The sequence below is a fragment of the Lithobates pipiens genome, unplaced genomic scaffold, assembly GCF_037356315.1.
Source record: "Lithobates pipiens isolate NorthernLeopardFrog02 unplaced genomic scaffold, aLitPip1_a1.2 Scaffold_8, whole genome shotgun sequence".
In the NCBI taxonomy this organism is placed as follows: Eukaryota; Metazoa; Chordata; class Amphibia; order Anura; family Ranidae; genus Lithobates; species Lithobates pipiens.
In genome coordinates this window covers 166,700,587-166,726,891 of record NW_027507903.1, presented here as the reverse complement: position 1 = coordinate 166,726,891, position 26,305 = coordinate 166,700,587, and the positions used below count along the sequence as shown (strand labels likewise).

The 26,305-nt window shown below is 41.6% G+C and overlaps 1 protein-coding gene across 9 annotated transcripts in view; it reads right to left on the bottom strand.

Moving 5' to 3' along the window:
- Positions 1–26,305, bottom strand: part of CACNA2D1 (calcium voltage-gated channel auxiliary subunit alpha2delta 1) — a 930,857-nt gene that overhangs the window by 211,189 nt on the left and 693,363 nt on the right. For all 9 annotated transcript variants that reach the window (XM_077469518.1, XM_077469511.1, XM_077469509.1 and 6 more), the window contains one exon: positions 4,026–4,184. In XM_077469518.1, coding sequence (XP_077325644.1) covers positions 4,026–4,184 — 159 coding nt within the window. The remainder of the gene's footprint in view (positions 1–4,025; positions 4,185–26,305) is intronic.

Genomic DNA, 26,305 nt, shown 5'->3' with positions numbered 1-26,305 from the left:
ATCACTGGCCCAGCAGAAAGGGATGGAGGAAGGAGGCCGAGCTGCTGATGTACTTTGCCACAGCCCAGTCTCCCAGAAGTGGGGACAGGGTACCTATAAAAAATGGGTAACCCGGCTCCCCTCTCCTCCCCCCCAAAAGGTGCCAAATGTGGCACCGGAGGGGGGAGGAATCAGGTAAGTGGAAGTTCCACTTTTGGGTGGAACTCCACTTTAAGTCTAGTGACCCCTAGTGGTGAAAAATGGTTTCAGCAGTCTTTATTTATCTCCCTTTGCCTTTGAGCACACCTTGAGGAATTGTGTGCCCATCCCTGGGTGTGTGGTGGTGTGTCATAGGCCATGCCTGATCAGTAAGGCTGGGAGGCAGAAGAGGGGGATGCAGAGAGAAGGATGATGTGCCATGTCTTTGTACCATTCCTCCAATTATAAGCACAATGAAAGTCACACCAGACACCTCTGAGGCAGCTGGGTTGGACCAGTGAAATAAGTCAGCGTTATGGGCCTTGAGAAGCTGGTATGTCACTGAGACATTGACTAGAGTACCAGTATACAACCAAGACCTTAGTCAATGGAATTGAGAGCCTTTATTCTATATGCACACTTGGATGCATGGCAGTGTGGGACAATCTCTATATACTGTATTGGGGCGGTACCTCACATGATGCTGTGGAGAATGGTGTGGCACACCCTTTATGACTGTATATGCTGCTTCTTTTGAATCATTCACAATGCCATTAGAAGTTTTAAATAAAATACTAATTTGTTTTATTCCCAATATTAAAAGTTACAGTGAAGTAGAGGCCACTATGGGGCTGATTTACTAAAACTGGAGAGTACAAAATCTGGTGCAGCTGTGCATAGGAATCAGTTTTCAGTTTTTTAGTCACAGCTTAATTGAACAAGGTAAAATTAGAAGCTGTTTAGCTACCATGCACAGCTGCACCAGATTTTGCACTCTCCAGTTTTAGTAAATCAAACTCTATGCATCTAATAGTTCTACTGGTGAATAACAGACTATTGCATTTTTATTGGAAGGGTATGTACTCTTTGTAGTGAAATGAATGCATAGACAGTTTACCTTGTTTGAGCATGGCTGATAGTGACATTTTGGGAATGAGTAAGGATCACAACATTAGTGATGAATGATTATTTGTGATAAATTGCTTACAAAGTTCATCAAAGTCGAGGTGCCTTTGGAGCATTGCTTACACTCCTGTAATCACATTTCTGATGTACTCTGGATTTTGTGAGTCAAGATTTAGATAGAATGTGCAATCAGTACTTTATAAGTACATCTTAGAGTAGGATCAGGCAATGCATCTGCAAAAGGAAAGATCAAACATCTTTAAAGCATTGCACATTGCATGATCCACTAAGAGCCACGTTATACTTCTTATGTCAGTGTTGGAATGCAGTGTACCTGTCCTGCCCCCCAAAAAGTCAAGATATAACAGCTGTGAAATCAAAAGCTATTTTATGCAAGATGAACATGTTGCATAATAAAGACAAACTTTTCATATGTATGAATCTGCTTACACATTTTTTAGATGACATTAGTCTTATTAGTGACTATGATAACCAGAAAACACACAACTGCTTAACTTTTTTAAAGACATATATAGAAAAAAAATAAACATGGAGGAAAAATTAAAGTTACAATCTCTTATAAACATTTACGTGTATCTAGTATCTCACATTTACAAAGTTCATTTGGGATTATTTAACCAAGTCTCAGAAAACATTATAAACATTTCCTATAATATAATTATTGCGGATTTCAAAACCACTGTATATCCTGCTTCTCCATATGCTTGTTTTATGGCTTAATGAAAAGTAATATTTCTTATTGGCAGAACAGCTGTCCTGAGAGGATATATAGAATGTCAAATTATTATTTAGTCATATATAACCGGTTCCAGCAAAGACTGATTATCTCTATTTCCCGAGAGCTCATGACTCTTCGTATCTTAATTTCCCCAGATATATCAGGTCCATAATCGTGCACACATCTTCTCTTCCTCTTCATTTTGTAAGATAAATTGTAACAATACTATTTAACTAATAAGTGTATCTCTTATAAATGAAGAATGTGCATTTGGAAAAGAAATCCTTTACAACCTATAGGGAAATCAGAAAAGTTCTACATCTATTTCTGTCCCCATGAATGAGAAATGAGCAAAGAAACAATTAAATAAGTATGCTTTCAACTTTTCCCACTTGTGACCTGCACAAATAAAAATAGAGGCTAGACATATAAAATGGCAATAATGTACTTCTTTTTATTAATAAATTATTAAATATTTTTACTTAAGCATTATTCATTAAATACATAGCATTTTATTACCTGGCTGTATATGTATTTAAGTGTTTCATACAATCATTTTTTTTTTTAGATACAGGGGTGAGGGGTTAGAACCTCTGTCAGATTTAATATCACTATCTGTGTTTCTGATAGGGAGATATAACCCTGCTGTTTGTCCTTGTGACCACTGTCATCAAGACAGGAGGAAATCAAAAGTTTCATAGTTATTGCCAGAACAGGAGGGGAGGTAAACAAAATACCAATAACTAAATGTATTTGGGATGCTGTCATTTTGAATAGTTATCTAACATAAAATCTCTGTGGAATGAATAAAAAAAAATAAAAAAATATTTATAATGTAAAAAAATGAAAAATCACATGCACATAGGAAACAACTTCAAATATTCCTCATAGTGTGTAGCATATTCTTCTCTACTTAGTTGCTGTATTGCTTTTAAATTATTTCAATAAAATGTTCATACAAAAGGACAATGCTAGCTACAAATGCCTTCCTGAATAGTATTAACCTCTTGCTTACTGGGCACTTAAACCCCCCTCCTGCCCAGACCAATTTTTAGCTTTCAGCGCTATCAAACTTTGAATGACAATTGTCATACTACACTGTACTATTTATAATTTTTTTTCACACAAATGGAGCTTCCTTTTGGTGGTATTTAATCACCACTTGGGTTTTTATGTTTTGCTAAACAAACAAAAAAAAGACAGACATGTTTGAAAAAAACAAAACATGTTTCATAGTTTGTTTTGTTATAAAATTTTGCAGACGGGTAATTTTTCTCCTTCATTGATATTCGCTGATGAGTCTGCACTGATGGGCAGCACTGATAGGCACAGATAAGGCAACACTGACAGACACAGCTAAGGTGACACTGATAGGCACTGAAAAGGTGGGACTGATGGGCACTGATAAGATGGCACTGATGGGCCCTGATGGGTGGCACTGATGAGTGGCACTGATAGATGTCACTGATGGGCACTGATAGGTGGCACTGATGGGCACTGCTAAGTGGCACTGATGGGCACTGGTAGGTGGTATAGATAGGCAGGACTGGTGATGAGGCAATGATTGGTGACATTTATAGGTGGCGCTGTGGGCACTGATAGGTGACACTGTGGGCACTGATGGGTGGTACTGTGGGCACTGGTAGGTGGCGCTGGTGGACACTGGTAGGTGGCACAGATGGGCACAGAAGCCTCTGCAGAGGCTCTGCATGATCAAGACTGATGTCACACTCCCTGCTGCCGGTGATCGGCTTTTTTTTCTCTCCTCACACTACCAGCGTGAGGAGAAAAAATAGCTGATTACCGGCTCTGTTTACATCATATGATCAGCTGTCATTGGCTGACAGCTGATCACATGGTAAGGGGCTGGGATCAACCTCTTACTCTGATCTGTGATCAGCCGAGTCTCATAGACTCACTGATCACAGAGCGTTCCATGCACGCCCCGCACGGGGTGCGTATGCCGCTCGAGCAAGGGAGGATGTCCATGGACACTCTCCCAGAAAATTAGGTCTTTCGTCTATAGCATGGACGGGAGGTGGTTAAATAAGACAATAAACAGTAATTTGTCATCTGAACAATAGTCATACACTCATGTAAAGCATGGATGGAGGAATCCGTCAGATTTTTTTGGAGAAAACATTTTAAGAGTGTAAGGCCAGCTTGACAACATTGGCACTTACTTGAAAACATGAATACTTACATTTCGGAGTTGGTCAAAAGCAAACTTGAAGCCTTGCTTGTAGTCTGTTGTCCCTTTAGCTGTGATATTATTGACTGCTTCTTTCAGAACCTTTTTATTTCGGACATTTGCCTGGACAAGATGGTGGAAGCAGCTGACATCATGGGCATTGCTGTTAAACTAAAACAAAAAATGAATGTTGATAACTAAAGCAACTAATAAACCTAGATTCTGATTACATTTTTTAGACAAAAGTGTTCGGAAGGAAAACCAAGGGAGAAAACTCCTTGCCAAATAAAAAGTAATGACAATGCCACAGATACTTGCATTTCCCATCTGTCTGCCCTGTTGGATATAGATTTACTAGCTTTGCATACATATGTTGTATGGATTATTTAATTACATTTAAGTTCAACCTAATTATATAACATTCTAATGAGTTTTAAAGAAAAATTCAAATTTCTCCACAGTCCTGTATAGTACACATTATTCTTTAAGCATTCAGTATAACATTAGAGAACAACTGTACTTTTAAACATTTTAACAAATTTAAAATATGAAGATACACCAAGCAGATTTTCAAATATTATATCTTACAGCTAATATTTTTTCCTTGTTCACTGGTGCTGTCATGAAAGGCCCAGGTTAATGTTTACAGTGATTTTTTTTACATCAATATATATAAGTTTGTCGGCATTCTATCTAAAAAACAGTACAATAAGGAGAGGCTTAAAAGACAACCACTAATAACATGCATGGCATTTTCGCCACATACTCCCCATACCTGTTTATTACAGTGTTTTCCACAGAGAGAGCTAATAATGTTTAACCACCCTGGTGGTATGATTATGTCAGATTTTTGCGTCTCAAAGTGGTACAATTGTTTTGCATAGAAATTTGGCGTTTTATATTGTATGCCTTTAATTCTTAGCAATGGCACACTTAAATCTGTCCAAACAAGAGTCTAGTAGATATCCGTGGTATGATAAAGTTTGAAACACAAAACCATAAATTATAAAATAAAAAATAACTATAAATAATTATAAAAAAATATATAATAATAATAAAATTAATTTCCCCACGATTCCCTATCGCTCAATTATGCAAGTGTTCTAATTTACTATCGCTGTTTTCTAGCTGGTCTAAAACCACTTTTGACGTAAAGGGACACTTTTTGGTTGCTATGGACAATCTCCAATTTCCAGGCAGAAAGAACAGTATATATAATATAAAACTGCATGCAGGGCATTGGATAAAGCACTAGGAACAAAAGGGATGTGAAATGATTTCATACAGTAATGTCATTTATAAAATTACAGTGTACTGTATGTGTTGTGAATTTTGTACTTTTTGAATTTGCCACCGGCCTCCGCCCCCATGCGCTGCAATGCTCATAGGGAACAGAGTCCAGTACACAGAGGCATCGGACGGAGGACACAGCCCGCAGACACAGTGGGGGGACATCATAGGATCCTGGGGATAATGTAAGTACACTGCACCAGGATCCTGCAATGCAATCCTGAGTGTGGCTGGGGGTTACCACTAATGGTAGTGAAATTTAGCTCCGAGCCACACTCTGGAAAACTGCCAGGGAGGTTAATTCTTTATAAACCACACTCATGTAATCACTAGGAAAACCAAACACAAACTTATGAAAGACATTGCCCCCAGCATATTTCTGTAGACCAGGTCTAAAAACAGCAAATAAGGCATTGTAAATTTTTAAATGTGCATTAACATTATTGCAGTTGGCTGCATAATATCATATCAAGTAGGCAGTAGTTGAGTCAAGTAGTTCTTTCAGTAGTTTGTTGTTAGAAATAACAGGAACAGACTTCAGTATAAAAAACATAATTTATGGCTCCTGAAATTTGAGACTTTTAATCCATTTTCAGTTAAAGTAAAGCTTGACTTCTAAGTCTATGTAACTGCACTTTTATTCTTTTTTCTTTCCCATGTCCTGTAACTTATAAAATGATAAATGTCAACGGGGAGAGTTTTTCTCTTTGCATAATTTTCTTTTTGCTTTACATGATAAGAGTTTCATTTTTATTATATAATCAAAATTTGAAGACATTCTTAACTTAACTTTTTGGAGAACATATCATTTCTGACAGGCTAGCACAGATACATATATTTGCATCTCTTTTTGTATAACTGCTAAAAGCTACGCACTACAGGAATTGTTTAATTTCTCTCTCTAAAGTCTTTTTAAGTAAATGTGTTCCTTTCTGACAAAATACAGCTGCTGTACATATGCAGTGGTTAGAAAAGCTAAATACTTTCCTGTGTGGCCACGCTAACAGGTATCTTCTTTCCATAATTATTTTATTTTTAGTACATGGGAAACAGAAATAAAAACATACTTTTACAGTTTTAATCAATGATACTTTGAAAATAACTGTCTCTACTTTAGTTGCAATGGGCTAAATTTACAAAGCTAATATACCAATATATAGAATCCTATTTTCTTGATCATACATCACGGGACACAGGAGCTTCATTACATAGTGGGTTATATAGGCACCTCTGGTGATTGGACACTGGTTAACCCCAATTAAGGAGAATTCCTCCCCCATATAACCCCTCCCATATGGGAGGCACCTCAGTTTTTTCGCCAGTGTCTATGGTGGTTGGTCACGTAAAACTTTAGCTCTGTGCAGGTCCCTGCGGGGGCCTAAGGGCTACAACAAACCGGATCCATACCTCGGGCCGATATTTGACTCCCAAGATGGTATGGTACTCGGGCCTCGTCAGCCGAAGAAATGAGGTTTGGCCTGTAAGTCCTCTCCTATTGGAAGACTGGGCTCTGGGAAAACCAGACTTGGTGTACTGTTTATACAGAGCGCACGAAAGTTTCTGGCAGAGTCTTTTACATGGTCCAGGTAGGAGGCTCTTCCGAGAAAGAGCCCCAGATAAACCTGAAGGTTGGCTAACACTGCCCGCCATGATGGGTGAAGGCTGGAATTTTGTCTGTTTCAGCAATTCCTGCGGCGGGGACAGGTAAGGGAAGTTAATCCTATATATGTAATTATATAATGGATTTCTTCATTTTGAGTAGTTGTATGTCTTACCTGGTTTCCACCACTAGATGGAGTAAGAGCAGCCTGATGCATACTTACATGCCTTTCAGTACACACGCTCAGTGAAGCCTGGTTCTCCAGCTGTCTCACGTCTCCACTGCAGTCCCTGTCACAACAAGGTAACACAGGGGTCCCACGTAGTCTGGGGGTCCCACGCAGCTCCGGTGGAGTTCTCCTTTCCCCCCTGGATCCCGCGGTCCTCGTGCATGCGTGCGCGTGTGTGCACGCACACCGGGCGCGTTCCCGGCCTAATGGAGGAGGGGGGAGTGTGGATGCCAGCCGTGCACGTCAGTGTGCATGGCGCTGTACTGCGCAGGTGCCAGGCGGCAGATTTAAAAAGCCCAGAGCGTCAGGGGGCTGTAAGTGGAGACACAGGAGCTGTCGGCAGTAAGCATCCGAGGGGATTGGATCCAGGCAAACCTTAGACACCTACTCAGCATCAGGTTGTGCAGTTTAAGCATATATATTTATTTTTGAGACTTTAACCACTTTCAGACCGGACCATTTTGCTGGTAAATGACCAGAGGTCTTTTTACAATTTGGCACTGCGCTGCTTTAACTGGTAATTGCGCGGTCATGCAATGTTGAACCCAAACAAAATTTGCGTCCTTTTCTTCCCACAAATAGAGCTTTCTTTTGATGGTATTTGATTGCCTCTGCGATTTTTATTTTTTGCGATATAAACGTAAAAAGACCGAAAATTTTGAAAAAAATGATATTTTCTACTTTTTGTTATTAGAAAAATCCAATAAACTCAATTTTAGTCATACATTTAGGCCAAAATGTATTCAGCCACATGTCTTTGGTAAAAAAAAAGTCAATAATTGTATATTTATTGGTTTGCGCAAAAGTTGTCACATCTACAAACTAAGGTACGTTTTCTGGAATTTACGCAGCTTTTAGTTTACGACTGCCTATCTCATTTCTTGAGGTGCTAAAATGGCAGGGCAGTACAAAACCCCCCCAAATGACCCCATTTTGGAAAGTAGACACCCTAAGGAAATTGATAAGAGGCATGTTGAGCCCATTGAATATTTTATTTTTTTGCCTCAAGCGATTGAATAATGACAAAAAAAAAAAAATTTTATTTTTTTTTACACAAAGTTGTCACTAAATGATATATTGCTCACGCATGCCATGGGCATATGTGAAATGACACCCCAAAATAAATTCTGCTGCTTCTCCTGAGTACGGGGATACCACATATGTGGGACTTTTTGGGAGCCTAGCCGCGTACGGGGCCCCGAAAACCAAGCACCGCCTTCAGGCTTTCTAAGGGCGTAAATTTTTGATTTCACTTCTCACTACCTATTACAGTTTTGAAGGCCATAAAATGCCAAGATGGCACAAAACCCCCACAAATGACCCCATTTTAGAAAGTAGACACCCCAAGCTATTTGCTGAGAGGCATTTTGAGTCCATGGAATATTTTATATTTTGCCACAAGTTGCGGGAAAATTACAAACTTTAATTTTTTTTTTATTTTTTTTCACAAAGTTGTCACTAAATGATATATTGCTCACACATGCTATGGGCATATGTGAAATGACACCCCAAAATAAATTCTGCTGCTTCTCCTGAGTACGGGGATACCACATTTGGGAGCTTTTTGGGAGCCTAGCCGCGTACGGGGCCCCGAAAACCAAGCACCGCCTTCAGGCTTTCTAAGGGCGTTACAGTTTTGAAGGCCATAAAATGCCAAGATGGCACAAACCCCCCCAAATGACCCCATTTTGGAAAGTAGGCACCCCTAAATTTAGGGGTACACTAGTGAGACTAGGTAATAAATGGCGGGTGCCCTGAAACTATAAAAAAATAACTAACCAACCAGCGTCACCTGTAACAGTTATATGGTGATCACTGGTGAAAGGGTTAACTAGGGGGCAATCAGGGGGCTTTATGCGGTAGTATATGGGGGTCCCTGGCGCTATAAAAAGCTGCGGCGAACCTAAATACCTACCTGCCTAACTAGCGTCACCTGTGACACTAATACAGCGATCAGAAAAACGATCGCTTATTAGGCTGGGTTCACACTGGAGCGATGCAGGAACGCCACGAATCCGCGGCGGGTTCCCGCATCGCATGACTCCCGTCGGCAGTTCACACTGCCCTATGCGAACTGCTGGGAGTGTCAGTGAAATGTTAATGACACCCCCAGATCAGTTCGCATATCGCAGTGCGATCTGCAAACTCGGACCGCATGGTGTGAACACCCATGCGATCCGATTCTGCTGCGGGCCAAAAAAAGGGTCCCGTGCGAATTTGCGGCGGGTGCGGCGGGTGCGATGCAAATTCAGCCATACTATCTGTATGGTTGAACTCGAATCGCACAGAGATCGGATGTGATTTGCACTGCAGTGCGGTGCGAATCACATGCGTTCTCATAAACCGCTGCAATGTGAACCCAGCCTTAGTGACACTGGCGATGGGGGGTGATCACGGGGTTAAACCTTTATTGGGGGGGTTAGGGGGTACATTAGAACTAAAGGGGCTAACCCTAACTGCCCTAACAGTTATTACAGTCACAAATGACACCAATGCAAAAAAAAAAAAAAAAAATGACATTGGTGTCACTGTGACTGGGGGGCAGGGGTAATTGGGGGGGTGATCGGGGGGGTGTGAGTGTGCCTGGCATGTTCTACTGTGTAGTGTCGTGTTGGTGCAACTCACCGATCCTCTCTCCTCGGTGTCGGAACGAAAAATACAGACACGGAGGAGAGATTACATCACTTCCTCTCCTGTGTTTACATTACAGGAGAGGAAGTGATGTCACGGAGCATTTTCATTCGTCGGGAGCGATCGCGAGGGGGTGGCCATGAATGAATGGCCGTCCTCTCGTCCGGGATCGCTCCCGAACTAATACCGACCGCCGCAGGCACCGGGCGGGGGCCCGATTGGGCCCCCGACCCGCGGGCAGGCAAGGACGTACATGTAAGCCCTTATGCCTGCCCGTGCCATTCTGTCGACGTACATCGTCGTGCGGCGGTCGGGAAGTGATTAAGCAGAACAGTGATTGCATTTGTACTAGTACCTCTGCTTTGTAGCTTAGGACTATGTCTCCTCGTAAGAGGGTCTCAGGGGGAGGTAGCAAAGGCACTGGTAAATCCTAGATCTGAAGGATCTGAACCAGTTTTTACGCATCCGGTCCTTCCGAATGCACTCAATCCGCACAGTGGTCTCCTCCCTGCAAGGGGGAGAGTTTATGGCATCAATAGACATCAAGGATGCATATCTCCATGTGCCAATTTTTCCCGCACACCAAAAATTTCTAAGGTTCGCAGTAGAGCGGCGCCATTTTCAATTTGTGGCCTTGCCGTTTGGGCTTGCTACGGCCCCTCGAGTCTTCACAAAGATTCTGGACCCTCTCTTGGCAAACCTAAGAGCTCAGGGTATAGCCGTCATGGCTTATCTAGACGATTCGCTTCTCATGGAGAAAACAGTAGCATTCCTGAACCACAGCGTCACCAGAATGCTAGAACACCTGGAACGCCTAGGTTGGATCATAAACCTAGAAAAGTCATCCCTACAGCCTGCCACCAGGTTGGAATACCTGGGTATGATCATTGACACCGCTCAGGGCAAGGTGTATCTTCCAAGGCCAAAGGCCTTGGCCATTGGGGATATGGTGCACCTAATTCTGGGCAGGAGATCTTCCCCCATTCGATTGTGCATGAGACTGTTAGGGAAAATGGTCGCCTCCTTCGAGGCCGTCCCATTCGCCCAGTTCCACTCAAGGCCTCTGCAAAGATGCATCCTTGCGGCTTGGAACAGGAAGCCCCAATCCTTGGATCTTCCTATGCGTCTATCCTCAGAGACACGCAGGAGTCTCATCTGGTGGTTGCAAACCAAGAATTTGCCGAAGGGCAAAACTTTTCTTCCTCTTCCATGGAAGATTATCACGACAGATGCCAGCCTGACAGGCTGGGGAGCAGTGTTGGAGGAGACGTGCTCGCAGGGGAAATGGTCTGCGATCGAGAAGCTATTGCCCATAAATGTCCTGGGGATCTGGGCAGTTTATATGGCTCTTATAAAGTGGTCTTACAGACTACAAGGTCTCCCTGTTCGGGTTCAGTCCGACAATGCCACGGCAGTGGCTTATATAAATTACCAGGGTGGTACAGCAGTCTGGTGGCCCAAAAAGAGGTGAATCGCATACTTGTCTGGGCAGAAAAGCATGTTCCGTGTCTTTCTGCAGTCTTCATTCCAGGAGTGGAAAATTGGCAGGCGGATTTTCTAAGCCGCCAGCAGTTGTGCCCAGGAGAATGGAACATATGTCACAGGTGGGGTACTCCAGACGTAGATCTGTTTGCATCCAGGTTCAACAGGAAACTGGACAATTTTGTGTCAAGGACAAGAGATACACTTGGGTCTGCACTGACAGTTCCCTGGGATCAGTACAAACTAATTTATGCCTTCCCCCCGAGCCCGCTTCTGTCGCGGTTCCTGGGAAGAGTCAAGAGGGAGACAAAATCAGTCATTTTGGTGGCCCCGGCTTGGCCCAGGCGATGTGGTATGCAGAGATCATGAAGTTGGCAGTAGGCGGGCCATGGATCCTCCCTCTCCGGCCAGATCTGCTCTCACAGGGTCCAATTTACCATCCTGCTTTAAGCAGTCTGAATTTGACGGTTTGGCTGCTGAGACCCACATTCTGAGAGACCGTGGCCTTTCGGGGCCAGTTCTTTCTACTCTGGTCAATGCCAGAAAGCCGGCCTCCAGGCTTATTCATTACAAAATCTGGAGGGCATATGTTTCCTGGTGTGAACTCAGGAAATGGCATCCTAGAAAGTATGTCATTAGCAGGATCTTGGCCTTTCTCCAGTCAGGCCTAGAAATGAATTTGGCCATAAGCACTATCAAGGTGCAGATTTCGGCCCTGTCAGTGTTTTTTCAGAAGCCACTTGCATCGCATTCCCTGGTGTGGGTTTTCATCCAGGGGGCCATGCAGATAAGATCGCCAATCAAGGTCCTTTCTACCTAAGGTGGTTTTGGGATTCCATTTGAATCAAGACGTAATCCTACCATCCTTTTTTCCGGACCCACAGTCCGCAGAAGAAGAATATTTGCACACTTTGGATGTGGTTAGAGCAATCAGTATATATCTTCAAGCAACTGCTCAGATAAGGAAAACTGATTGCTTGTTTATTTTGCCGGAAGGCCCTAGGAAGGGCCAGGCGGCGTCAAAATCCACTCTTTCAAGGTGGATTAGACAGGTTATTTCTCAGGCCTATAGTGTAAAGGGGAAGATTCCTCCTTTTCAAGTGAAAGCGCACTCTACTAGGGCTGTAAGTGCTTCTTGGGCAGTGCATCACCAGGCCTCTCTGGCTCAGATCTGTAAGGCTGCAACTTGGTCATCAGTCCACACATTCACCAGATTTGATCAGGTGGATGTCAGAGGGCAAGAGGATATCGCCTTTGGGCGCAGTGTACTGCAGGCTGCAGTTTAGGTCCTCCGGTCCCTGGAAGTCTATAATTATGATCTGTGTCTCCCTCCCCTCAATCTGAGCATTGCTTTGGGACATACCACTATGTAATGAAGCTCCAGTGTCCCGTGATGTATGATCAAGAAAATGGGATTTTTATATACAGCTTACCTGTAAAATCCTTTTCTTGAGAGTACATCACGGGACACAGGGCTCCCGCCCCTCTTGGGTTTTACGTGGTTTCTTATTGCTTTGCTACAAAACTGAGGTGCCTCCCATATGGGATGGGTTATATGGGGAGGAATTCTCCTTAATTGGGGTTAACCAGTGTCCAATCACCAGAGGTGCCTATATAACTTACTATGTAATGAAGCTCCTGTTTCCCGTGATGTACTCTCAAGAAAGGGATTTTACAGGTAAGCTGTATATAAAAATCCCATTTTAATGTACGTGATAGCTAATTTTAGTTGAGTCAAATGAGATTTTAAATCTACAATCACATGGATTAAAATAAAGATTGTTATCGTGATGTTAAAGCTTTGTGAATTGAGCCTTTTGTACAAATGTTACTCTCTCGCTTGGCCAAATATACATTAGCTTTCTTTTGGTGGTACTTAATCACATTTGTTTTTATATATTTTTTTTACTAAATATAAAAAAGAAGTAAACAAAAAAAAAAAACAGTTTCTCCTCATTTCTGCTCTAAAAGTTGGCAAATAATCTTTCTTCATATATTTAGGCCAACATGTACATGATACATTTCTTTGGTAAAAATAACCCAAATCAATTATAGAGTCTACAATCTATATATCTGAAATATATTAACACTGATGTTCTGACTGATCTAATTTCTTGACAACCTAAAATGGCAGGCCAGTATAAATACCCCCCAAATGATCAATTTTTGGAAAGTAGACAGTCCAATGTATCTATTAAATGGCATGGTGCTTTTTTGAAGTTGTAATTTTTTGCCACAAATGTTTGGAAAAAAAGTAAATTTTTTTCTTTTTTTTATATAAAGTTGTAATTTTAACAAATTATTCCAAAACACATCATGGGCAAACTTACAGTTACACTTATGCCCCATACACACTATCAGTTTTTCTGCTGAGTTTTTCCATCAGGTTTACCAAAACCATGTAGTACAAGGGCCTGCTTGTTTGCATACAATTGGAAACTCCTCAGGTTTGACCTCATATTATATGGTTTTGGAAAATCTGAAGGAAAAACTCAGCAGAAAAACTGATAGTGTGTATGGGGCTTTCAAAGCACATTCCCCAACTCCACCAAAGTATGAGGATAACCCACGTGTGAGAATTTTTAGGTGTTGAGATGCAACCAAAATCCAAGAGGCACCATCAGACTTTCAAGAGGCTTGCATTTTGTATCTAATTTCCTGACTACCTATCACAATTCTTGAGACCCTAAAGTGCCAGGACAGGAGAAACACCCCAAAAATTACCCATTTTGCAAAGTAGATCCAATCTCATATTTAATTAGTGGCATGGTGAGTTTCTTGAAGATCATATTTTTTGCTTAAAGTTTCTCAAGAATTAAGAATTGAAAAAGAAAAAGCATATACATACAGTTACCAATAAATAGGATATGCCTCACACAAATAATGGGCATATGTAGGATTGCACCCCAAAACATATTCTGCTATTCATTGTTAGTATAAACACCCACAAAATGACCATATTTTGGAGAGTAAACACCCCAAAGTATTTAAGAGGCATGGGGAGTTTTGTGAAGATTTCATTTTTTTCTGTCATAAGCTTTTGGAAAAGAAAATTAAAATGGTATTTTTTTTTTTTTTTTTTTTTTACAAAAAGTTGTAAATGAATAAGACATTTCTACCACACATCATGGGCATACTTATAGTTACACCCCAAAACATATTTTTATACTCCTCTTGAGTAAGGGGATAGCACATATTTGTGAGTTTCTTGGAGCCCATCTGCATAGTAGGGCCCAAATCCAAGTAAGCACCTACAGGATTTTAAGGGACTTAAATTATGCAACTAATTTCATAACTAGCTATCACATTTTTGGAGGCCCTGGGGAACCAGGACAGTATAAACACCTACACAATGACCACATTTTGAAGTGTATACACCTGAAACACCCCAAGGTATTTTTAAGAGGCATGTTAAGTCTCTTTAAATATTTTATTTTTTGGAAAATGTGTAAAGAAAAAAAATAATGCACAACCTTGTCAACTGTATACCATATTGTAAACACACAGAATGGGCACATTTATAATTTCACACAAAATCTTATTCTGCATCTCATCCTGTACCAAAAACAAAAACAGTGTACTGTAATGCTTGCCTCTGTATGAGTGGTCAGGGAGTTTTGCTTATTGAAGGCGTCACCTATAGCAGTCCTATACCAGTTCCTATAAGCCAAGCAAGCCTAGTCAATTGGTACATCAGTACCATGTGCAGATGGGTCCTTTCAGGCGGCAGGTAGATACATGTTTAATAAACAAGAAAAGGTGCAGGCCAAAATGTGTCAAAGGCAAACACTGCACTGGTGTGATGGTGACCAGGAACACTGTTGATTTCTGCAATAGCTCTGGTGACACTGGTACTGGTGTGGCTAGTTATCAGGTACATTGTTTCTGGTTGTACTGGTCTGATAACATTGTCACTGGTGTATAAGCAATCAGGAATACTGTTGATGGCTTATGCTGGTCTGGTGAAACTGAGACTGGTGTGGAGGTGACTAGGGATTAGCTCAGGCATAGTGTGCTGCGGGGCAAGGAATGCTTCTGCTGCCTATGACTGACTGTGGGCTTTGACAGCTCAAATAAATTTCTTTTGTTTTGTTTTGCATGCATTGCCCTTCCATGTGCTCCTTGCTGCACAGGTCAGTTATAGGTGAGGGCATTGGCGATTTGTTTGTACTGTTGAAATATTGGTGAGGGGATGTACTAGACACTTTTGCTGCCATGGTGGTATGTGCAGGGTGTCCAGTGTGCCCCATGCCTATAAGGAGGGGTAGGCTCCCTCCAGGCTCACCTGCCCTCTGCCTGTACATTATAATGCATGTGCTTCTACTGTAGAGGCTCTCAAAATTTAGAGTTAGGACTACAGAAAATACTGGGGTGCCTTAATTGGCAGGCTTTGACAGCTTCCTGGTGGGAGAGCTTGGGTGGGTTCAGACTCATGTCCAAACATGCTTGAGCTCATCCCTGATGGTGAGCAGGACAACATTTGCTGGCTTACATTGGTCTGGTGACACTAGGAGTAATGTGGTGGTGATCAGGTGCACTGTTGCTGGCTGTACTGACTGTGGTGACACTAGCACTGGTGTTACAGTGAATAGAAACACTATTTTTAGTTTATGGTCTGGAGACACTGGGACTGGTGTAGCAGGAATCATTGTTGCTGGTCTACACTGGTCTGGTATGGCCACAATCAGGAACACTGCTTCTGCCTACACTGTATTAGTGTGGTGGTGATTGCTGACACTGTGACTGGTTGCACTGGTCAGATGACACTGGGACTGGTGTGGTTAGGGACATTGGCTGGCTGCAATGGCATACAGGGTTATCAGAGCAGCCAGACCGTTTTCCTGATCACTGGCCACACCAGTCCAAGTGCCTTCATAGTGACACTGTACTGGTCTAGGACTCTGATCTTTTTTTCACACATTGAATGCTTCCTACAATGTGATCACCATAGGAATCAGAAGCAGTTTCCTTTCACAGTCAATCATCACCATGAGAGGAAACACACAAAAAAGACTGCAGCATGCAACCTTTGTTTACAACTGTAAGCGCTGTGATTTATAACAGTGATCACATGGAACAAAGCCACTTTCATTGGCCCTGTACCCCAATGTTTCTCAACTCCAGTCCTCAAGCACCCTCAACAGGTCATGTTTTCACGCTACCCATTATTTTGCACAAGTGATTTGATCAGTTTCACTGCCTTAGTAATTACCACAGCCATTTCATCTGAGGGAAATACTGAAAAAATGATCCCTAGAGTTGGGGGATGTTTTAATAAACACCAAACATATAGGAGTGAGCCATCCAGGCATTTGTATACAGTAAAGCGCCCAGACGGCAAGTGGTTAAAGCATATACCTTAACTTAGTTTGTAAATTACTTTAGCATGTGGTGTGTCAGTTTTCTCAGCAAATTATATTGCTGGCAAAACTGTTACAATACATGCTAAATAATTTTGTAAATTAAGTAATGGTAAATTCTTTACATTTTTTATTGCTTTTTATATATTACTACATATACTAATAAACAATTCCCATACTAACAGTAAAATGAAAACAAAAGACAAATCAGGTTTAAATGGAAGCTGAAGTAATACAGAGTTAATAAGAAACAAATCCTTAAAGAAAAAAAAATGGAAAAAAAAAGAAAAACCTCATTAGAAGAATTAGCAGAATAACATTATTTTCAGATTGAGGAGGGTTTCAGTCACTGGATATATAATATAAATATATAACATCATTTAGGCAGATGTACAAGTCTACATACTCCCAGGTTCAGAAACTGCATAAACAGTTAAGCACTTAAGCACACCTTAAAACCATATAATTTTAATCGTGTTTAGGTGATTTGCAGTCATTTATCTTAAATTATCTAATTGCCTGAGCAACATAATCTAGATAATTTATATTAATTACTGACCTGCTGATAACGTGCAATTTAGCTGAGCTGGAAAAACATTAGATAAATGTGGTAAATAAATTGTTATATTTTTATGTAAGAAACCCTTGTGTTGCCTTCTCTAGCTTCAAAGAATGAAATGCCTAACAACGAGTAAACAAATGCTGTAACACTCACAGCAGTGACGCTTTATTAACTGTTGAAGAAAATCCTATTGTGTTATATAATTTTAATACAGTTTTTTATTGGTTTATTTTGCAAACTGTTAATCAAGGGAAGATGTGCTGTTAATTGCATATTCCAAATTTAAATATAAGGGTATACAAATGGTATAATAATAAGATGCTTGTTGTTATAAGTATTAAACAACATATCAAACAATAAGAAACACATTAGTGCATTGTAATTAGTATGTACTCATTCATCCAAACTTTTTTATTTAAATTGAAAACCTCTAAGGCCGCGTACACACGGGCGGACTGTCTGGCCAACTTAGTCCGTCGAAACACATTTCAGCGGACAGTCCGCTCGTGTGTGGGCTTCAGCGGACTTCTTCAGTGTGCAGTCTGGCGGACTAAGTATTTCGCAATTTCCGTAATACTGTCCGTCATACTTTGGTTTCAGCGGACAATCCGCTCGTCAGTAGGCTAGTTCGACGGACTAAGTATGGCGCATGCTCAGAAAGGATTTACACGGCGAAAGGTTGCATTGCTGTGTATTGGACTTCCTATTTCTAGTCCCGTCGTACGTGCTGTACACATCATCGTGCAAGCTTTCGACGGACTGTTTGTGTATCCGTGTGTGGTCAAGTCCGTTCATTCGAAAGTATGACGGACTGTCCGTCGGATTGTCTGACGGACTAAGGTGGCCCGACAGTCCGCCCGTGTGTACGCGGCTTAAGATTTAGAATTTTCAAGAATCCTCTTTTCAAAATAAATCTAAAACAGGCCCCAGAAAAGTATGTATTACATAACAGCAAATAATGAAAAAGTGTGGAAAATGGTTTGGGAAGCTCCTGGCAGCCCTGCCTGCTGATGATGGGGCCAAAAAACAGCCTGAGCCACTTACTAAGGAGTAAGAGTGGGCATTGACAATAAAGCTATGGGTACCCGGGCAAAAGCAGAAGCAAATATAAGGCAGAAAACAGCCTTTAGAGTACACTTTGGAATACCCAAAAATAAAACTGATATTCAGATTCAGTTTGCAACTTCTGAATTCATAAAATTTGGTCCGAATCGAATGCCTTTTTGACTGCAAGATCAACTTTAACCACTTCAATACAGGGCACTTTCGCCTCCTTCCTTCCCAGCCCAATTTTCAGCTTTCATCGCTCTAGCGCTTTCAGTGACAATTGAGCGGTCATGCTACACTGTACCCAAATGAAATTTTTATCATTTTGTTCGCACAAATAGAGCTTTATTTTGGTGTTATTTATTCACGACTCAGTTTTTTATTTTTTGCGATATAAGCGCCAAAAAAGCGGAAATTTGGAAAGAAAACAATATTTTCTTTTTTCTATTTTAAAAGAAATCCAATAAAATCAAATTTTGTCATAAATTTAAGCCAAAATGTATTCTGCTACATGTTTTTGGTAAAAAAAAATCCGTTAAGTGTATAATAATTGGTTTGTGTGATCACGGACATATGTACACAAATGATCATGTACATATGTGTGCAGGTGATCACGTACATATGTGTGCAGATAATCATTGGGATTTTAGTGGGACATATGTGGGGGGCATGTTTTTATTATTAGGGACATGTGTTTTTATTATTTGGGGACATGTATGTTTTGGGGACATGTGTGTTTTGGGGACATATGTGGGGACATTGTGTTTATACTGTGTGGTGTGTTGTGTGTTTACACTAGACTGATGATCAGTGAGTAAAAAGCTGTAAAAAACAGCTCATACTCACTGATCATCAGCCGGCTGCAGCGATCTGCTCTCCTCTCCTCAGCAATGACTTCTGTGTGAGGAGAGGAGGAGCCGATTGCCTAGCAACCGGCTGTTTGTTTACATCACATGACGGCCGTGATTGGACACGGCCGTCATGTGATCAGAAGGGCCAATCACAGAGCCCTCCTGCCGATCCGAGATGCGCCGTGTCCGGGTGACACGAGCACATCGGGATCGCGCTGGGATCGGGAACATCCTATCAGAAGTAGACGGCTCCCACCCGGCCGTATATGTGCATTGGCCGGGTGGGAAGTGGTTAAAAATACCAAGAATACCAAGGTATCCCTTTAAATTGTAGTGATTTCCTCTCACTTGCTGCCTATAGTTTTACTTTAACCACTGCCCAGGCCTTTTTTGGCACTTTTTGTTCCCATGTAACAATCAGTATTTTTTACACATATAGTATAACAGTTGTTCCACAGTGCTGTCCTAAACCTTTGCAGACAAAATATGCATCTGTGCATATACCTCTATAAGTATCAAAAAAAGATATATAAACTGCTAAAAGATAAATGTCTTAAGTGATTCATCACTGATTCTAATCCTTTAACATAAAGTGCTCCTCTGCTCCAGTGCATAAATAACTTCTTAGTGCTTCAGATGCTTCATACAACACTCACCAGATGATATTGACTTCATGCTTTTAAGCATGAAAGTCAAAACACTCTGGTGGATTTTACACTTCCGGTTCATGGCAGCAATGTTTAGCCTCTCCTTCACCCCTATCTTCTCATCCACAATTCTTCTCTCCCAGTGTTCTTTGTACTTATTTTGCAGACTTGTATACCCAAATACCAGACAAGGGAATAAGAGAGGGTAATACCATTACCAGCACTCACATATTAATGGTCTAAAAATCGCTAATAGACTCTAGAGTGCCACATCGGCATGTGTTACACAGACCGGACATGGCGTCACCGGAAGTCCCAACCAACCTGTTTGTTTTTTTATACTGAATGGAGCACTTTATGTTGAAGGAATAGAATTGATAATCAATAACTTAAGACTGTGGGACTAATCACATTTACATTTTAACAGTTTATATATTGTTTTTGATACTTATAGAGGTATATGCACGGATTGGTATTTTGTCTATATAGATTTAGGACAGTGCTGTTGAACAACTATTATCTGTGTGACAAATAACCAATTTATGTTTTTATGATGAGCAGCACTTTAGATTTACAGAGAAAGTCTGGTGCTAGAATTACTGCCCATAATCTGACATTTGTGGGGATACCTCACATGTGTGGGATGATCACTGTTTGCATGTGTGCACACAGGAGGAAAAAAATTATATCATTATTTGTGTCCCATTGGGGAGATTTACTTTCACTTCCTGTCCCATTGCCACAACAGGAAGTGAGAGGAAATCCCTGCAATTTAAAGGAATCGTGTGGCCCCTCAGGTCACCAGAACTAGTGTTCCATTGCAAGATCCTCCTCTATTACTTTTAGGGGTTATTTTTACTTTCAATGATAATGGGAAACAGGACAAATACACAGGGTACAAACAAATGGCAGTTGCCCCAACCTATAACTGGCCTTAACAGCAAGAGGTACATGGAAGGGCAAACAACAATTGTTGCCATTCCGTGTACTCCTCGCTGTCAAGGCCGGTTATAGGTTGGGGCAGTTTCCATTTGTAGCATTGGTTATTTGTTGAGAGGATGCACTGGACACCTTTGCCACCCTTGTGATATTTTCTGGGTGTCCAGTGTGCCCCTGTGCCTTTAAACAGGGATGGGCTCCCTCCTGGCATACCTGCCCTCAATTGATCCATTATTATATACAGTATGTGCTCCTATTATCAAGGCTCTCAAAATATAATTAATTAGGACTTCAGGACTGCAGATAATACTGGGGTGCAATGGCTTATGCATGTATTTTTTATGTGTGCAAACAAAATCACTGTTTTAAATATGAACTGTTAGACAGGACAATGTGGTTTGTTGCAGGCTGGATGGTAAGCTGAGCTGGGAATTTTTCTTTGTTGTTGTTTTTCAAATAGGTATTATTATTAAATTCAATAAAAATTAAATTAAATAAAGAGGGTGAATATCCCTAACAGGAGTATGGACAGCAATAAAAAAGGTGTTCTAATACCTCTACACCCTATTAACCACTTCAGCCCCGGACCATTATGCTGGTCAAAGACCAGACCACTTTTTGCGATTCGGCACTGCATCGCTTTAACTGACAATTGCGCGGTCATGCGACGTGGCTCCCAAACAAAATTGACATTCTTTTTTTCCCACAAATAGAGCTTTCTTTTGATGGTATTTTATCACCTCTGCGGTTTTTAATTTTTGCGCTATAAACAAAAATAGAGCGACAATTTTGAAAAAAACGCATTATTTTTTACTTTTTGTTATAATAAATATCCCCCAAAAATATATAAAAAAAAACATTTTTGCCTCAGTTTAGGCCGATACGTATTCTTCTACATATTTTTGGTAAAAAAAAATCCAATAAGCGATTACTGATTGGTTTGAGCAAAAGTTAAGTGTTTACAAAATAGGGGATAGTTTTATGGCATTTTTATTAATATTTTTTTTTACTAGTAATGGTGGCGATCAGTGATTTTTATTGTGACTGCGACATTATGGTGGATACATCAGCCATTTTTGACACATTTTTGGGACCATTGTCATTTATGCAGCAATCACTGCTATATAAATGCAGTGATTCCTGTGTAAATGACACTGACAGTGAAGGGGTTAACCAGTGGGTGGCAGTGTAGGGGTTAAGTGTCCCTAGGGGTGTGTTACTAACTGTGGGGGGCTGGGCTTTCATTTAGTGAACATTGATCTCTGCTCCAATCACATGGAGCAGAGATCAGCATCACTAGTTGCTAGGCAGAACGGGGAAATGCTGTTTACAACGGCATTTCTCCGTTCAGCCGCCCCTTGAGACGATCGCGGGTGTGCCCGCGGCGATCGAGTCCGCGGGACCCGCAACCGGACTTACAGGGGTCCCGACCGGCACACGCGCTCGAGATGGCAGGGCGGCATTGAAGATGGGCCGTACCTTTATGCCAATATGCCTGCCTGTGCCATTCTGCCAACGTACATCGGCGTGCGCCTGTCGGGAACCGGTTAGAAAATGTAAAAAAAAGCGTATCTTTATAAATGTCCAATATTAGATGAAAATAGTACACAAAATCACACACATATATAAATAACCTTCTTCCACCCATAAGAAGACAACATTGTCTTATTGGTGAAAGAATGGTATTTATATTTGTTTAATTTTTAATACTATTTTCATAAAAAAATGGACATTTATAAAGATATTTTGTATTTACTGAATATAATTTAGTTGTTTTTGATGCAACATGTGTGTCCTGTGAAAGCAGCTTCCCTTTGACTGGTATTCTAGTCACCTTTTTTCTTTTGTATTAATACTAGGGCTGTTACTGATTAAAATTTTCATGTTCATGTAGCGCTGATATTTTGATATTTTTGCCTACTAATGCTTTAATATGTAAACCTAATGACAGTGTTATAATTTAGTATTTTCCGCCGTCTAGTGGACAAAAACAGGAAATGGACTTGGATTATTTTTTCCTTTTTCATGGCATTAGAAAATACAATAGGAAGTGACTGTTGTTTACATTTTGGCTATGACCTTACTTACCCAGAATGCCAGATGACCTACCCATGGTCAGCCTGTACTGAACTGCATGCTAGGTAGGATATAAAAGGGCCCCGCCATCTTAGGTCTCTTCTGGACCCATGGTCTACAGTGAGGACCATGGTGGAGGTCCCCAGAGAGCACAGCCTACAGCCACTGTGGAGCGCAGTAAATACAGACCCTGTTATTCATCTGATTGCTGGAGAGACTGAGTGACTGGATCGGGAAGGATCCAGAGACACCTGTCGGAGCCATCAGAGGGACCCAGTCCATCTTGCAGAGTGTGTGACAGAGCCAGCCGGCAAGAAGCAAGACACAGTGCACCGGAGCAGAGCTGTTACATTCCTCGGATCCAGCTGGCGAGAGTGCTGTTGCACACAGTTTATTACGCACTTGCACACACTTAGATTCTACACAGTGTTGCTGGAACTTCTAGTCCCATGGAGGAAGATCTGATAAAGACTGAGTTTAGATAGACCTAAAGCCTACCCTTTACCACACTTTAACACTGTGGCATACCAGAGGCAATCACAAGTGGATTACCTCACAGGCACAGTTCCAGTATTCCTTTCGAGTTAACCCTTACTATTCCACTGTTGAATTACAAATTGTTACAAACACTAATAGCTAGCATAAGATAGAAGATCAAAGACTGCATCTAGACTTGCACCTTTATTAAAGTAGGGGGAGCTCCCTTGTATTTGTGTTGTGCCATATCTATCTATTGTCTAAACCTTCTGTACTGTCATGTTAAGTTGATGCGACAGTGCAACTGCTGTAATTATTACTTTAAACATAACCATAGTAAAGATAAGTTTTTGGTTAAGTACTTTGATGTGGAGTATTGTTTCTTTTCCAGCAGGTGGAGTCATTGGATACCCAGGTAATAACAAAGGTATACTGTTATTATATTGTATATTGTGGGGTTATCCTTCCCCATTAGCTCAACATCAATCTTGCACCACAGCTGTGTCAAGGGGACTGAGCCACGTTAGTGGGGGTTCACTAGCAGAGTGCCCATACAAATTCAGCAGCTCATTCGGGGGTCATTGCTACATTTGGTTAATCAATTTATTTAAATTGATGAATCGACTAATTTCGAATAATTATAATGCACATACAGATCCAGCTACTTTTTGCTGATCTCCTTGCATTGCAACTCTGCATTATTCAGTGGTAAATGGGGTATAAACCATATACAATCACCCGACACTAGTTAGTTTCCACAATCCATGATTTAACTTCACAGTTCACACAAATATGTTTTAAATTCAAACTGTAGCACTGACCTAAGTCATTTTTTTTCCCACAGCAGCATGACAATCCCTCCACCTCCGGTCTAACTAATCACTCTCACCGTATGGCATGGACCCCTGTGCAAACAGGTATCAAAAGGGATAACACGGACCATAAACTTCTCTCACGTCTCCTTAGGTCTCAGCAAGGACGCCAGGTCATGGGTAGAAAGAAAAAATCTAAGTGCTCACCGCTTAAGTATAAGATGTAATTTTTGTGTTCAAACACAAACTACTCACATAATGATGATAAAAAATAATCGTGTTAGTTCTGTAGGGCAGCAGCGGGTGACATCATGCGTAGCTCCTCCCCCGTACGCGTTACGTTCAATCAGAACTTTGCCGTCACTGGACTCCTCCCCCTTCTCTTCGTTAGCAGACAGAGACACTTGGGGAACAGGGGAGGAGTACAGTGGCGTCGATGTCTGTGATGTCACTGGATCTCCGACGGAACTCCCTGAAGACCTGGAAGCCAGCAGAGAGGTGAGTACCGATCAAAAGAATTTTGATCAATCAAAAAAATGAATCGATTAATCGAGGAATTAATCTTTAATTCCCATTGCCCTAATTAATACATATGCGGCAAGGACTGCACAGACATAAGAGAATTGACATATTTCTATGGTTTAACCACTTGCCGCCCGCCCTATAGGCAATTGACGGCTGCAAAGTGGTTTCATAATCCTGACCGGACGTCATATGACGTGATCAGGATTATGAGCCGCTGCGCGCCCCTGGGGGCGCGCATCGCGGCGATCATTGTTGCAGGGTGTCAGTCTGACACCCGGCAACTACGATCTTGGTAAAGAGTCTCCGACAGAGACTCTTTACCACGTGATCAGCCGTGTCCAATCACGGCTGATCACAGTGTAAATGGGAAGAGCCGGTGATCGGCTTTCCCTCACTCGCGTCTGTCAGACGCGAGTAGAGGAGAGTCGATCGGCTGCTCCTCTGACAGGGGGGGTCTGTGCTGATCGATTATCAGCACAGCCCCCCCGAGGATGCCCACACTGGACCACCAGGGACGCCACCAGACCACCAGGGAAAAGGTAATCCTCCCTAGACCACCAGGGATGCCAGTCAGCACAATGGATGCCAATCAGTGCCCATAATGGATGCCAATCAGTGCCCACAATGGGCATCACTGATTGGCATGCATTATTGTTTGGCACTGATTGGCATCCATTACTATAGTATAACGCCAATGCCACCTATGAGTGCCCACCTGTGCCGCCTATCAGTGCCCACCTGTGCCGCCTATCAGTGCCCACCTGTGCCGCCTATCAGTGCCCACCCATGCCCATATGTGCCGCATATCCATGCCCATCTGTGCCGCCTATCCATGCCCATCTGTGCCGCCCATCTGTGCCGCCCATCCATGCCAATCCGTGCCAGCTATCAGTGCCAATTTGTGCCACCTATCAGTGTCCGTGCGTGTCGTCCATCCGTATCGCCCATCAGTGCCGCCTATCAGTGCCGCCTATCAGTGCCACATATCAGTGTCCATCAATGCCACCTCATCAGTGCCACTTCATTGGTGCCACATTGGTGCCCATCAGTGCCGCCTTATCAGTGCCCATCAGTGTAGCCCCATCAGTGCCCATCAGTGAAGGAGAAAACGTACTTATTTACAACGTTTTGAAACTGAAACAAAAAAAAACATTTTTTTTTCAAAATTTTCGTTTTTTTTTTATTTGTAGCGCAACAAATAAAAACCGTAGAGGTGATCAAATACCACCAAAAAAAAGCTCTATTTGTGGGAAAAAAATTATAAAAATTTCATTTGGGTACAGTGTAGCATGACCGCGCAATTGTCATTCAAAGTGTGACAGCGCTGAAAGCTCAAAATTGGTCTGGGCAGGAAGGTGTTTAAGTGCCCTGTATTGAAGTGGTTAAAGCATTTTCCCTCCTTATTAGCAATAAAAATGGACAGGGGCTCTAATCCTTCTCCACTCTATCCATCCCACTAGATATCACAAGAATTAAAATACTGAATGGTTTCATGAGATAGATACTTTAGTAGCATTCTATTGTAAATTGCAAAAACATTTTTGAAAAACGCTATAAGCTATTTTACTCCAAATTTAAAAGGGAAAAAATACTGCTTTATTATTTAACCCCATTGTGACACTGACACTAAGGCAGTGATGGGCAACCTTTTTGGCGTGGTGTGTCAAAAATCGGCAAAAAATCGAGCATAACTCGCGTGGTGTGTCACTTCGACAAAAAAACATAATTGTTGCGCAATTTATAGTTTAAACTACAAAAATGTAT